Source organism: Aspergillus oryzae, chromosome 2 (assembly GCF_000184455.2).
Source record: "Aspergillus oryzae RIB40 DNA, chromosome 2".
NCBI lineage: Eukaryota > Fungi > Ascomycota > Eurotiomycetes > Eurotiales > Aspergillaceae > Aspergillus > Aspergillus oryzae.
In genome coordinates, this window is record NC_036436.1 from 5,421,762 (window position 1) to 5,435,974 (window position 14,213).

The 14,213-nt window shown below is 46.5% G+C and overlaps 5 protein-coding genes and 1 non-coding gene across 6 annotated transcripts; 3 read left to right on the top strand and 3 right to left on the bottom strand.

Annotated features, from left to right (window-relative positions):
- Nucleotides 1-4,017: 4,017 nt before the first annotated feature.
- Nucleotides 4,018-4,816, bottom strand: AO090003001220 (uncharacterized protein; the record flags this gene model as incomplete). The annotated part of the gene is made up of 2 exons (XM_023235224.1): nucleotides 4,018-4,037; nucleotides 4,528-4,816. The coding sequence occupies 2 exons, from the start codon at nucleotides 4,814-4,816 to the stop codon at nucleotides 4,018-4,020; spliced, it is 309 nt and encodes a 102-aa protein (XP_023090262.1).
- Nucleotides 4,817-5,659: 843 nt separating this feature from the next.
- AO090003t00014 lies at nucleotides 5,660-5,838 on the top strand. Its single transcript has one exon. It is a non-coding gene; the product is annotated as a tRNA-Sec (tRNA).
- A 623-nt stretch (nucleotides 5,839-6,461) lies between these two features.
- Nucleotides 6,462-8,385, bottom strand: AO090003001222 (putative GABA permease; the record flags this gene model as incomplete). Its single annotated transcript, XM_001820245.3, has 7 exons — nucleotides 6,462-6,896; nucleotides 6,976-7,301; nucleotides 7,351-7,752; nucleotides 7,803-7,885; nucleotides 7,946-8,059; nucleotides 8,112-8,182; nucleotides 8,233-8,385. The coding sequence occupies 7 exons, from the start codon at nucleotides 8,383-8,385 to the stop codon at nucleotides 6,462-6,464; spliced, it is 1,584 nt and encodes a 527-aa protein (XP_001820297.1).
- A 1,283-nt stretch (nucleotides 8,386-9,668) lies between these two features.
- On the top strand, nucleotides 9,669-10,112 carry AO090003001223 (uncharacterized protein; the record flags this gene model as incomplete). The annotated part of the gene is made up of 2 exons (XM_023235225.1): nucleotides 9,669-9,863; nucleotides 9,945-10,112. The coding sequence occupies 2 exons, from the start codon at nucleotides 9,669-9,671 to the stop codon at nucleotides 10,110-10,112; spliced, it is 363 nt and encodes a 120-aa protein (XP_023090263.1).
- A 325-nt stretch (nucleotides 10,113-10,437) lies between these two features.
- AO090003001224 (uncharacterized protein) lies at nucleotides 10,438-11,253 on the top strand (the record flags this gene model as incomplete). The annotated part of the gene is made up of 3 exons (XM_023235226.1): nucleotides 10,438-10,553; nucleotides 10,611-11,107; nucleotides 11,240-11,253. 3 exons carry the CDS (start codon nucleotides 10,438-10,440, stop codon nucleotides 11,251-11,253), a joined length of 627 nt encoding a protein of 208 aa, XP_023090264.1.
- A 50-nt stretch (nucleotides 11,254-11,303) lies between these two features.
- Nucleotides 11,304-13,314, bottom strand: AO090003001225 (glycoside hydrolase family 47 protein; the record flags this gene model as incomplete). The annotated part of the gene is made up of 4 exons (XM_001820248.3): nucleotides 11,304-11,343; nucleotides 11,433-11,690; nucleotides 11,752-12,528; nucleotides 12,602-13,314. 4 exons carry the CDS (start codon nucleotides 13,312-13,314, stop codon nucleotides 11,304-11,306), a joined length of 1,788 nt encoding a protein of 595 aa, XP_001820300.1.
- Between the last annotated feature and the right edge of the window lie 899 nt (nucleotides 13,315-14,213).

Consider the following 14,213-nt stretch of genomic DNA (forward strand, 5'->3'; position numbering starts at 1 on the left):
TCGCGTACATATCAATGGTCTTGATCTTCAACGCATGGTGAAGCTCCACTTGATCATCTAAACTGATAGATGTGAGCATATACAACAAGAGATCTGTAGGGGTGTCGTCAACATCGTCAGGCAGAGCACGAGGGCATGGGACAATTAGATCATTGACCAGCAAGTGCTTCAAAAGAACTAAGATTTCTGGATGCACCTTCGTTTTGCGTTCGTCGATTGCTGACACTCTGTCCAAGTTGATGGTAGAGGATCTTATAAGAAGCGATAGAGTTGGGAGTCTTTGGGAGCATTAGTAGAACCCCTCTTGATTCTTGTCGCTAGTATTGTGAGCAAGATAGTATTTATTCTTGTTCGAATCAAGGCTTCATTCTGGTCAGCGTTTCTAAGCACCAAATCGTAGTCCACTAAGGTAGATCCTTCATGAATTAGCTGGATATAAGCTTTTGTCGTAGCCCATGCACTCACATAAATCGAGACAGGGTGTCTCTGCCAGACCAAGGCTTGTAAAATCGGTTGCCAGAGTTCTTAATTATCATCAAGTATGAACGCAAGCCTTTAGCGGCGCGAGGACTCCTAGGAACGAAGCCAAAATCCTGAAGTTGATCTTCTGATCTTCTTAAGCAGAAGTTCAAACCAAATTCCGATCTTTGGTGGTATTTGAGGTTCAATTCCATGAAGCGATGGCACATGAGGCCGATTTGAAATATCCAACAACGGCCACGTTAGATTGCTCTTGTCGCGATGCACTATAACCACCAGTTGACTGAGATGTTCCGGTTTGACTGGGAACTAGAACGACCATATCTTTCTAGAATGGCTTGAGTTGATTCATCTTCCAACTTATCTTTTTGCATGTCCATCAGCATTCTCTTTTTTGCTGGGTTGAGTTTCCAGCATTGAGCTAATGTGTGGCCTTATGTTGAAAAAATGCTCGCAAGTTAGTTACTAGACGATGAATGCGCAGTGCTATTGAAGTCTAGTGTTAGATCTTCATAGTGTGCACTTCGCTTTCGCATTCCTTGCTATCCTTAATCAGGATGGCAACCGGCATTTCCGGCTTGGGTTATAGAGGCGGGCGATCGAAGCACTAACGCTGGGCACAATTATAGAAGAGTGCCTATCGCTAGCATCGATCGCAAGCCAGGCCATCATACGACCGAGGGTACAAATCTGCCTGAAACTGAAGATATACAGCGGGCTGTAGCAGTGCATCGAATCATGTCCTAGCTGTGGGCTTATTCCATGGAGGACATAAGCATCCACATATGTGGCAAGGGTCCAATATAACCCTAGTTTCAGAGAGATGTCGATTAGGAAAGCAGAGTCAACTACTAACATGCTCAACTGCTCTGCAATGTGAATAGGTCCTTGACTCAAGCACCGCCGTACACCTTAAAAAGAGGCGGACACAACACACTCATCGTAGGGACGACAACCCTTGAGGCACTTTCTACACGGGGCACTCGCCACAAAGCCGCACCGGTAGAGGACATACGCGCTTTTGTTGTTTTTGTTCGTAAGCTTGATAGTAGTACCGCTACTGCTCGACGCGCCCATAGCACACAAACTCCAGTAGCAGTCTGTAGCTTCCAGTCAAGGTGGACATACTCACAGTCTAGTGTAAGTGCTGCCAAGAAGTCACATAGCGCCATATTTACCAGATGCTCGTCTGGATATTCATAGCTGTTGATAGTCCCTTGAAATTCGAATATACTTCCGTTCGACAGTTGAGGAACCAGTTGGAGGGATGCAAATTAAACCGGGCCTTACCCCAGAGATCGTGAAAGCCAGGGGATCAGTATAACACTTTTGCAGGACTTCGGTCCCCTCAGAGCCCATAATGACTTTCTTCTATCTCTATATCTTGTCTGGCTTCCGAAAGTTGAGTAGACCAAGCCAAAAAATTTGCTGCTCAGTATGGGCTATGTATACTCAGGATGCAAATAATCTCTGCGGCACTGCAGCTCTGTACTCTGTTTTCGATTGCTTTTGTCTACTCAGTGGTGTCCGGGGTGAGGAGTCGAGAGCAGGTCATATTAGTCACTGTAGAGATCAGGAACAGTAGGTAAACAGTTGAGGAAATATCAAAATGAGAAGGCCATCTCGGCCGCCTTTAGTAATGCTCTTTGTGTAGTGGTAGCCTTTTATAAAGGGCTTTCAAAAGCTACTCTCGGTATACCTCTGTTCTTGTCCGAGTACCAGATAAGTAGCCATAGGCAACTTACCATCTACTACGGGAACGGCGAGAAAGTCATCAACTTGCAATCATTCGAAAGGGAATTCAGCTGGCGCCTTTCTGAAAGAGCGAACTATGGGAAGATCATAGTAGAACGTATTGCCTCTCTCACCGAAACTCTTCGGGGTTCACCAGTGAAGACCCTTATGGTGATGCGCACATTATCCATATAAGGCTGAAATAGGGATGTCAGCCCTACTGGATTAGTAGACAGACTGTCCTACGTATTCAGCATTAATACAGCAGGGCGTCTGGTCTCTTGACAGCGAGTGAGGAATGCGGTCAGTTCCGCCATGGTATATCTATTAGGTGGAAATACCTTGTTGGACAATTGGGCGAATATGAAAAGCAGAACCCTTTTCAACACAGCTGTCAGCCAATTAACCGCCCTCGGATTACCTTTAACGTATAAGAACTACCTGTACCAGCCACCTCCTGTGCAATCAGCACCTGGAGAAGACTGATTAACAGGGCCTCGAGGCTCTCTTCATCGAGCAGGGCTATATCTTCCCGGGTCGACCAGATAGTGAGTCCGGTCGCCCGCAACGCCTGAAGATAACCCGCAGGGTTCTCCAACGGGCCTGTAAGTTTCCTTGTACTTAGTACGAGTGGACTTAGGACTCACGCTGAGACGATCATGAAAGTTGGTGTTTCGATCAGTTGTAGGCACGCGCGCAACGAAAAGCATAATGTCGTCGTAAGGAAAGCTTCACTTAGGAAGAAATAAGATTTTGTCCAGTGTCATCACTCTACAGTTTTTCTTCAGTAGCCCTGGTATGCTTCATCTTCTTCTCTCATGTGACAGTAAATGATCTTTCCATTTGCAGGTCTAACAAAGGATGTCAATATTGTGAGTGCTTCTCAGCTTGCAGCGCTTCTGTGGAAAAGACATCAGATCAGAAGGAGCGTATGGCATGGGTGCCGTTCTCCCTTGTCTTCTGCAAAACATCTTTAAGTTTGATAGTGTCTGCCAGTCGTAAGGCTTAGATAAATCCTCGTATGTTCCATCGATATGATAAACATAGCTCAATGACCTTCAGGACACGCATCTAGGTCAACATACGACTGTTTAGTCGGGTCGAAAGAGGAACATAAAACTCAGAAGCAAGTGTTAGGCTATAGGCCGAAGCCGTGGGAAAGTCCCTAGCAAGCAAGCAGGCAAAAAGTGGAAGACATTGGAAGCTATTTACTTTTTGCCGATTGGGAGGCTTCCTTTTTCGGATATATAGGTCGGCGTTGGCTGGTAGTTCGTATAGATGCTTGGCCCAGACGCCTCAGGGATGGACAGACGTAAAGAATTGACTCCAGCAAGAATACGATGCGCAGGCTTCTCCACAACAGGAAGATTGCTCGCGTTCTTCAACGAGTTGTCATAGAAGAGTGTGTAATCTGCACGACCTTGTACTCGTTTCTTCTTTGTCGTTGGGACATCTTAATGGTCTCATGGTCAGGTCACCAAAAAAATACGCATTTATGTATAGACTACCCAGAATAATACCTCAACGGCCTTGTAGAGCATATTGCTGCCCTGCAGCTCTCTGTAGGGCAATTCCAGTGGCAAGACTTGCGGTTGTTGCCCTTAGCCCTCAATTGTACCAAGTCAGCCCCCTCTAAATGCCTAGGTTTCTACCGACACCGGCTGGTATCCATGAAGTCAGTAAACGATATCCCAGCAGCAAATATGGTAGTCGGTTTCGGCTTGTGAGGTTAAACAACACACTTCCAATATCCGGCATGCAATGCAGGCACTAAAATTGCCGCATCCAACCCTTATCGACATTTTATGTCGATGTCTGGGTCGCTAGATGAGGATTTATCCATATACCTTAGTAACTAGGGCAAGCCAGGAGTCACATGTGATGTGTCTTGCCTTTTTGGCCTCCACGATTATCAGCTGACTTGCTGGGCCGTCGTGCCTATTATACCAAGTCGAATAATCTGACTCTCCATTTATAACGACCTTTCCAGGCGAGAATAGAGTCGTCAATGCAGTGTAAAACCCCAGGCGCATTATTTGAGTTTGGTGGACAAGATAGTCCGTTCCCAGTTCCGTCACGGTTATGCTGTTGTAAGCCCTTCTAGTTTCGAAGACGCAGACTCATAAGCATTGGCTAAAAGAGCAATAACAATGATCGCCTGAAGGCCTAGGGAATATGTTAGGTAGGTGGCTGGATGATAAATTGACCTAAGCAAAGCAATGCAGAGGGCTTAAGAGGTTTGTATCCTGTAAAGTCCTTGACTACACGGATGATCAATCAATATGTCATATAGTTTTAGATAGGATAGCTTACCTAGCGTTGCGGGAACTGGAATTTCCCAGGATGGGATGCTCGTTGGCACCGGTGTCTTTGGGATTCCAAAGTATTTTTCAACAACCTCCATACTCAGATTACTGACCTGGAAACTACCCTCTGTCCGGTTTGCTAGACCACTAGACTTCAATGACGAAGTCTTCGAGCGCGAGAAGTCGTGGCAAAAGCTGGACAAGAGCATGCGCCCGCGGGCTGGGAGAAACAACATGCTACCATCAAATTCAATGTCCCAGATTTGCTGCAAATGATTGAAATCCCAGCGTAACATAACTATAGTAGGTTAGCAATGAGTTGAGAACTACCAAAATTAAGCAATTCTCTGAAGAAGGCGCCTCTGGCTTTGCATATACAGAGCTGGCCCGCATAGGAAGATGCAGAGCAGTACCCCCAAGCTAGCAGTCCCAAATATGCATCCGATGCACCCAATCTTTCAGGCCACATACTATCTGGTCGATTCTATCATCAAATACAGGACGGATGAACCAATTTGTCGACGCAGGAAAAGATTTTGTGTACCACAACCATGCTGTACATATCCATTCCATCAGACAAAAGTGCTATGTTGCAGAAGACAGAGTTGTTAAAACTTGTCACTGGATACTACTGGCGGTTGACGATCCTCATCTTCGGCCACGGTGGCTACGAAATATGCAGGTTCGGCATTGTGTTCCACCATAATATCCGTGAGGTTTCTATCATTTAAGGCCCTCTTGCCATATCTTTGTTTTTATGTGTGGCCCACCACACGAAGCATGCCAGATAGTCCAAAAGGATGTATGTGGGAAACTGTTTAAAGTCGACGGTTGGTGGTTTTCCGTACGGCGAGGGTAAATTGGTGTATCCTATCGCTTTTCCCTTATCAGCTTGTATGACCCCTACTTGAAGTTTGCTTGATGACCCTGATCCAGGATAGGTATTAACAAGCCAGGACGTAGTTCGAGCGCTCCCTTCGCCTATTAGGGCATAATACCCCTTGTATACTAGCGTCCAATGCTGTCCGTTGAATAATCTGTTTTGACAGCAGACACCAAACTTTTGCCCCCGGGGATAGTATAGTGTATATCTACTTGAACTTCTCAAATCTCAATACCGGCAAAATACCGCCAACTGAAGCATGTTAGCTCAGGGGAAGAGCGGTAATTTTCACGTGACCTTCACTTAATCGAGTTATAAACTAACATAATCACAGCCGGGCTCATAACCCGGAGGTACGATTATCCTTCATCACAGCCAATCACAATCCGATTCCTAACGAACAATAGGTCCCTGGATCGAAACCAGGACATGCTATCCTATCTTTTTTTTTTTTTCCTCAGTGGAGCTTTTGACTTCCTCCAAGGATGTCCTTCCAGTTTTGGAAGCTCAAGATGCCCCGAGGCTTCGAGCACTGTGACTGTCTGCTTTTTTCCCTGAAGAAAAGGAATTATGAGGAGTAGAATGATGGGTCTGGTTGGTTCTTCAATGGGAATGTTCGTTATGATTGGAATTCCGCTTAGAGCCGTTGGATAAAGGAATATACCAGATCGAGCAGTACTATTATGGATCAGTTTTGGTATCTGAGATGTACCAAGACTCATAGATCCCGGTTTGATAGGCTCCAGAATGAAGAGGAAGAGGAAGGTTAAGATTAGAAAGTGGAGTGGTCGATAGAAGCTGTGGGCTGGATGATGTAGTATGAGTCCTGGGAATGAGATAGTAGTATTACTTGTTTTTCAATACGGAATAAATATGGGAATGCAACAGGGAGAATGGACTGTAGAAAAGATTGAATCGACTGTATTCACAATCCATCAATTCATGGTGCGATACTATCAACAGTGAAAATAATGCACATCAACGCATCCTTGCCATATGATATCGGCGAAGTGCAGGATAATTAGCTGCCTAACCCACAATAGCCAACACCATCCAAGTCACTCTTCCCTCTTGACGAGCGCCACTGGAGCAATAAACTGATGCTTCCCTCGAACCAGATAATAGACCGATGCAAAGGCGATCACTCCCACATACATAACCACACTCCAATTCATCGACTTACTATCAACAGATGCAGTGAGGGGAAAAAAAGAAAAGACGAAGATCGGGAATAGAAATAGCAAAGATGCAATATTGATGGCCATACCGAAAGAGCCGAGAGACCATCTCCGGGGAGGAAGCGGCTCGCCTCGGATTCGTTGAAGAACGACGCATCCAATAGAAAGTATATAAGCAGACATCAAAGAAGTAATTGTAAGAGACACTATGGCCTGAAGAGCAACAGTGGAGCCGATGTTGATCAAAGAGAGGAGAATAGTCACTGCAAGAGAGACCATCACTGAGTTTAGAGGGATGTGCCATCCCGGTGTGACCTATTCGAATTCACCATGTCAGCTCTTCATGTCGGACTCAATGTAATAACATCCAAGTATGCCGTCGAAGGGAACGTACATAGGAGAAGAAGGATGAGAATGGGAGCCCTCCATCTCTCGCAAAAGACCACAGCTGCCGGGATGCTGTTGCCACCTCTGTGATAGTACTAGCTGTCAACGTCACTATCAAAATAGCGGTCATTGTATTCGCGGCCGTATAACTGTTTGTGGTGTTGTAGAATATTTGTATGAACGGAAAACCAGTTGGGCTGGCGAGGATGCTGTTAACATCGCCCATAGTGAAACACAGCGTAATAATCATGATGAGGCCCAGAACACCGTTGACACCAATAGAAGCCATCATTGCCTTTGGTAATGTTCTGGACGCGTCCTTAATTTCTTCAGCTGTTCCTGTAATTTAGCTACTTTCATATACATAGTCAACGTCACTTACACATGTGCACAGAGCAATCATATCCGATCATAGAGGTAATGGTAGTCGACAGGCCGACCAGTGTCGCAGTACCAGGGCTGTTCCATCCTCCTCCGTTGTTGAATTCAGTAAAGACAGCTTTGGGGTTATTCCGGGGAGCAAGCACCCACAAAGGGATGATAATCGCAAACAACCCGATGACATGGAGGATCAAAATCAACCCTTCTACCATGGGCAAGTTCTTAGCTAGAAAGGTATTGAAAAGAATAGAAAATGTTGTAATCGCTATTATAAATAAAGTGCCGTGCCAACGTTGAAAGTCATACGTCGAATCATTGAGCACAATGAGGCCTTGGATGATGGTGCCAGCAAGAAATGCAATGGATACAATAGCGCACTGCCATCCCATTGCGCAGAGCCAGCCTAATGTCGTTAGCTACTTGATGACTGAGGATGGACCTTGACATCAATACCCGTGATATAGCTCAGGAACTTCTGGTATCTGCGAGGAGCGAACTCGGATACCCAATGATACTGACCCCCAGATGTCGGAGCCCTGTTAGAATGAGGTCAGCTTGAGCCCTCTGAATAGTAATGAAGCGACCATGGAGCACACATTGACGCCATCTCAGCTATGCTGGCAAATACAAGGGTGAACCCCAATGAAACAATAATAAAACCCCATATTAAGCCAGCAGTTCCACCGTCGGTTAAGCCAGCACTCAACAACCTGGCCAGCAATTAGTTGTACGAACAATGCCAGGAAGGTCAGAGAAATATACGTTAGTATGACTTCCCAAGTGGATATCAATGTGCAACCGAACCCAACAATTGAAACAAATCGAAAATTCCTCTAAACTATCGGTGTCAGTACTATACATGGATCGACATGGACAGACTCACCCGCAGAACTTGAACCCGGCCCAAAACATTCATATCTTTTTGATCTGCTATAGTGCCCATATACTTGGGCTCAACAAGGCCTTTCGTGGCATATCCACCCTCGGAGATGCCGAATGCCTCAGTTTCATGTTTAAGGCCAGCAGCATGTGCCATGGCGCAGACACATCTAGATTTGCCGATAGGGCGAAGGTCCAGTTAGTACATGAGGATCTTTCGAGGGTAATGGAAGATATTCTATCATAGTAGGGATGAACCCCGTCTCGTGCGAGGGGGAGTAATTGTTTTCGCTAAACGAGGCTAAATCAATATTCTCGAGTCTGCGGGCCAATGTGAAAGACATAGTTCCAGCCATGTGGGACAGCAAGATTCAAAAGAAAAAAGGAGGAATGCATGAGCTCGTCATCCTGACCGCCGATGCCTGCGAGGCGCGGCATTATGTGGCATGTTGATCGCTGGGTGCTGATTATTGTTTCTGAGTTTATTTCCCATTTCGCAGGCGCCTTACATGTGCCTGCGTTTGCTCAAGCATGGCATCGGACCCTCGAGTATGAGCTTCAAAGGTAACCAAATCTTTCTTCTCTTGTAAACGGCTATCCACAGAGGGATATCGCAGAGTATCCTCCGAACCTCGGGGTTGGTCAATGTACAACATGCTGACGAGCTCCTTGGAGAGAATAAATGCTAATTTACCCCCACGTCCGAAGTCGCATGTCGGGTGTCAGCTCATGTGTGACTGTCGGGATCGTCACTAATCTAAGATTGGTTATTTTCGGTGTTTGCGTGCGTCGACTATTGACCCAGTGGAAAGCCAAAACATCGATCACGAGCTTTATCGCTTAATATGGACCGAATGGCGCTGATCATGCACGGAAACCCCCTTGACTGAGCTTAAGCGTGAGCCTGGACCACACTGAAACGATCTTCCACGAGCAAAGTCCTGCATACCGTACCTGATCAAACAGTATCTTCCTCCTGGCGTCAATCACAGACAGTGTAGCTCTGTGGCGTCTGGTTGGTATCCCCGAACTCAAAGGAAATAGGGAGAGAAGGGTCGGTCTTGGCTTAGGTTTGTGATGATATTTTCAAGGATAAAATGTCTGAGCTTGCCGAACCCTCGTTCGACTCTGTGGATCTGATTCGAGCGGCGAGACCCAATCGTAATTACTGCGGGTGATCGACCAAGATAATCGTGTCAGCTGTTAGGCACGATGCTTTTTCGAGGGTCATCACATATCCCACCCTGGCTCTGACGCCTGGTTGGCCCTAAGACTGGCCAGAACACATAACCGAGGAAAAAGTAAAAAACAAAAAGGAATTTTTAATAAAAAAGCCTCATTCTTGTAGTCATCGCGTAGTAAGCGAAATAACGGTGTATAGGCGAATCTTTCTATTTATCCTGTTTCATCGGCTGAGGTGACCTCAGGTCCTCAGCCGTCATGGGCGTGTATGTGCCTCCAGGCTATTCGCCTCCCTTTCAGGTGGTAGACGACTCCCATCATGGCGCCTGGATAATCATCACCGGCGCTCTGGGACTAGTTGTATCGCTAGTCAGTTTTTTGATTCGTCTTTATGTGAGACTGGTGCTTAGCCCGCCGTTCGCATACGATGACTTTGTCCTGTTGGGAGCAACGGTAAGCTATGGCCATCTTTCAAACTATCTTAACTTGAATCAGGAATGGTAAGAACCGGTAGAACGTCTCTAACAGTAATAGATTTTTGCAGTTGTCCAAACCTCGCTCTTATTCGGCGCTGTGTCTCAAGGTTTTGGAACAGCTATTGATCTGCTACAGCACGACCAAGTGGATAACATTCAGACAGCACGTGCCCTGATTCCCAAGAATATCAGAAGGCCAACCTCTAACAAAGATATCTATAGTTAGTCACAGTCAGCGACATCCTCTACCTAATCACCATCTACGTCTCCAAATGCTGCGTAGTGGGCATCCACCTCCGCCTCACACCCCAGAAACTACATAACCGGATCTCCTGGGCCACACTCGCCCTCTGCACAGCATGGATAATCACATCAGTATTCATTATTGCTATCAACTGCGAGTTAAATCGACCGTGGAAAGGCGCCGGAGGACAATGCGTGAATCTGGTAAGTCCCCCATCTATATCCTCCTAGACACAGTAACCCCCATTTACTACCGAACCAGCTAACACAACCTCATAAAGCTCAAAAGATGGCAATTCATCGTCGCAATGGACATCCTAACTGAAATCCTCCTCTTCGGACTCGCAGTCACCCTCCTATCGGGCCTTTTCATGCCCCTCAAACGCAAACTACCTATAGGCTTTGCCTTTTTCTTTCGCCTCCCGTGAGGACCATCTTCTATTCCCCATTTCTACTTAATAGCTATCTGACGTACGTATAGGCTCGTCATATTCTCCATACTCCATATCGATGCCCTGAATCAGAACGTCTCATCTGCAGACCCTACTCTCGCTGTCGTCGAACCGATCTTATGGTCCCAGGTTGAGCTGAACTATGCCCTCGTTGCATGTAGCGTGTTTTGTCTTCGGCCGTTCATGGCGGCTGTTAGTACGAATTATGGGACGGCGGGCGATACGAATTTGGAGAGCGGGTCTACGTCGAGGACGGCGAAGGATCAATCTTCCTCGTCGAAATCAGGGACTAGAGGGTTGCCTTCGGTGGTGGATGGGAGGGAGAGATGGCGTATGTCACGGTCGGGAACATGGTCGAAGACTCATGAGCGGCTAGGGAGCGACGAAAGTGGTGCGCCGAAGGCTGGGCCTATGGATTCCTCTATTGAGCTTGTGGAGAGGGATGGGTCTGATGCTGCTGAATGTAGTGGTGGGAGGATGTTTATTCGGAAGGATGTACAGTATACGATTGAGTTTGATAGAAGGAGTTAGTTGTGGGATTGGAATATTTTCTGTGTATCTAATGTTTTATTATGATTCTCTCTTATGATAGGTATATCCATAGAATAGAATTTAGGCCTGCTAATTTATACCTCTATGTAACTCCTGTACGCCGAAGAACTCTTTGCCTGACCAGACATTAATGAAATAAGAAATGAAGGCGAAACGGCTCAGTGTCATGGTCAAGCAGTTGGACGTCTGAATGGGTGTGCCTCGGTGTTCCTATGTGATTGTCGTTAGTACTTTGGTTTGATGATCCCAAACAGCCTGTCATAGGATGGTTGTCCGGTTGGGATATTGGGGATACATACAGTACGTATTCGTCCAAGTTGACGACGTCCGGCTCAGAGAATATAAGATAGAAGTATTTGAGCGTCTCTGCGAGCCAGAAACTTTCCATATAGTCAAGCTGTGATGACTGAGGGTTGCGCACATCGGAGATAGCTGCATGTCCGTAGCGAGTCAGGGTCATCTTCTCGATGCTACGGAACATCCGCCATGCAGCATCTTGCAGTTCCTTGTCTCCCGTGATACGGTACATAATGAATACAGATTCGATAGCCTCCGGTCTAGGTCACCCATCAATATCCATCGAGAGTAATATGTTAGGTAAACTAATAGCTGACATACCTCAAGTTATAGCTTGCATCCGGGATCTCAGTCACGCCAGGTGGCAATTTATTGCTGCTGATAATTTGCTGGGCGACTTCTTCCCCTTGGGAGTTTTTGGCGAAACGACGAAGAACATCAGTATGCCATTTCTGCTCATCCCACTCGCAGTCATCCGTGTTCTTGCAAGGACTGATATACAAGGCCTCGGGCATGATCCCTGTGGGCATAATGTCATAAGCCCAGATACAGCCGTCGGTCAATTTCCGCGCGATCGATAATTCCTCAGGGCGGTCAAACACCTTAGCTCCTATGCCTACAGTCCCTCCGAGAAAGCACTTCAGGTGTTCAAATTGGGGTTCGATGACACTTTTAGAAGTAGAGCGGATATTGCCTGCAAACATGATGTCCTTCCCATCCTTGGTCATGCCCCGGAATAGCAGCCGCTTCTTGATAGAGTTTATCGCCGCGTCGTACATTTTTCGGTATTGATCCGTCTGAGCCCCCAATAATATATGTTCCTTGGGGAGATACTCGTAAGTGGAGTCAGCCATCCCACCGACAGTGAACCGAGGATCGGTGAACTGCATATCATGGGCATCGACCATCATAGGCCATAGACCGGGTACTTGTGTGCGTGATTGTGCGGATTCCAGCTTATCGGTGATCCTTTGGATTGCGTCGAAATACTTTGGATCCTTGGTCAACTGCGACATTCGAGTGAATTCTAGATTCAGAGAACCTAGTTCGGCAAGAATGGTGTTGCGGCTGGGCTGAATACCCATTCCTAGCGCCGACCTATTCATCTGTTAGCACGGTTTTGTAACACTAACATGTTGTATTGGCCACTTCAACAAGGGTTCTAGCTCACCTCGTCCACTCCCAACGAGATTGGGGCATTCTATTGCGAGTATCAAACGAGCCATATATCAGGTCGGCAACCTCTACTGCCTTCTTCAAAAGTATGGGGTAACTTCCGTTGGTTAAATCGTAAGCTCCCAGGAAGCCGCCTAGGTATCGGATATTCGTCTCGAATACGTTGATTTGCGTGGCGCCGGTGGTCGAGAAATCAATATGCTCAATTGCCTGCAGTGCATCTTCGAATTCATCCATCAACCCCATGATGATCAGTGTATCGAGAGAATCAACTAGGGTAGCTGCCCATCCACCAAATGATTCTCGGTATTCAGCACTTAGCGGCGAGAGCTCATCCCGTAGCCATGCATGCTCCTTGTATCCTTTCCATGCGTGTTTAAAGGCATTCCGCACAGCGTTCTGCTTCTTCACCCTTCGTCTGCGAGTGAACCATGATTCCACCGGGAATTCATACTGGACACGGGGGATGGGAGATGGGGCAGCTGTTGGAAGGGGGATATATTCTTCCACCGGGTGTTTCTCGGTGGGGTTTCTATAATGGATTAGGTCGTTGCCTTTTGGAGGAGGCCTTGGAGGAGGAGGTCCATATTCTGCGGGGTCGTCAATGTACGGTATCTCCGCGCCTGGCGGTAGATTAGAGAAAAGGATATACGTGAGGAAGACTAAGATAAATGTTGGAAGAAAATAGCTTTTTCGAACGAAAAGCATAGTGTGAAGAAGGATTGAATAACCTCAAAAGTGGTCTTGATTAGAAAACTGGAAGGACAGTGGACGAAGGAATGCTAATGAGCTCTTTGGAGCTCAAGATTAGGTCGAAAAAGAAAGAAACAACATTAAGGAATGTAAATACAACATGCTCAGAGGTTAGAATAGCACATCTAATGCTGTGGAGAGGAAAGAAGAGATCCAAATTATCCAAGTCAGGAAGAGAAAAGCCTGGAGCATCCATCAAGGGGGGATAAGCACCCCAGACATTAATTCTTTGTTAATATGGGCAATTGGAGTAGCAGTTCAGCCCCAGGGATCGCCGTTGGCTCGACCTATCTTTTCACATTGATTGGCAGGTGAGTATGGAGTCGATTGATCAAGAATCCTGCTGTAAGTGAATGGCTTTCCATTATCAAACATCTAGGCAATGATTGGCATGATGATCGGGAAGGGGAGCCTGTGCGAAAGGCGTGGCTGCGTTGCCCTGTCGGAGTAAGTTAAACAGCATTGGTCAAGAAAATGATATAGCGGGCATTGCGTAATCAAAGTGGTCCCTGAGACCCTTAGAGCTTTAGGGCCCTGGAAGGGGAAGGCTTAGCCCAGCCAAATGTGCTATTCTTAACATGACATCCCGTCTCCAAAATGCCCCTGTGCTCCACTGTCTCAGCATATCTTTTCGCCGTCTCTTGGCTTTGGACGCAGGGAAGGAATTTCGATTATTAGGAATGTGGCGTGAAAAGATGACAATGCAGTGGTGCCAGACAAAGATCGATTAATTAGCTGGAAAGGTCCAGGTTGCGATTTGGAACAACTGTGGATATTTTGGATCAAGTTGTTGCTTCAAGGTGGAGAATGCAATGGTAAGTTAGTGGCGCTCAACCATGGTTGGAAATGGTCGT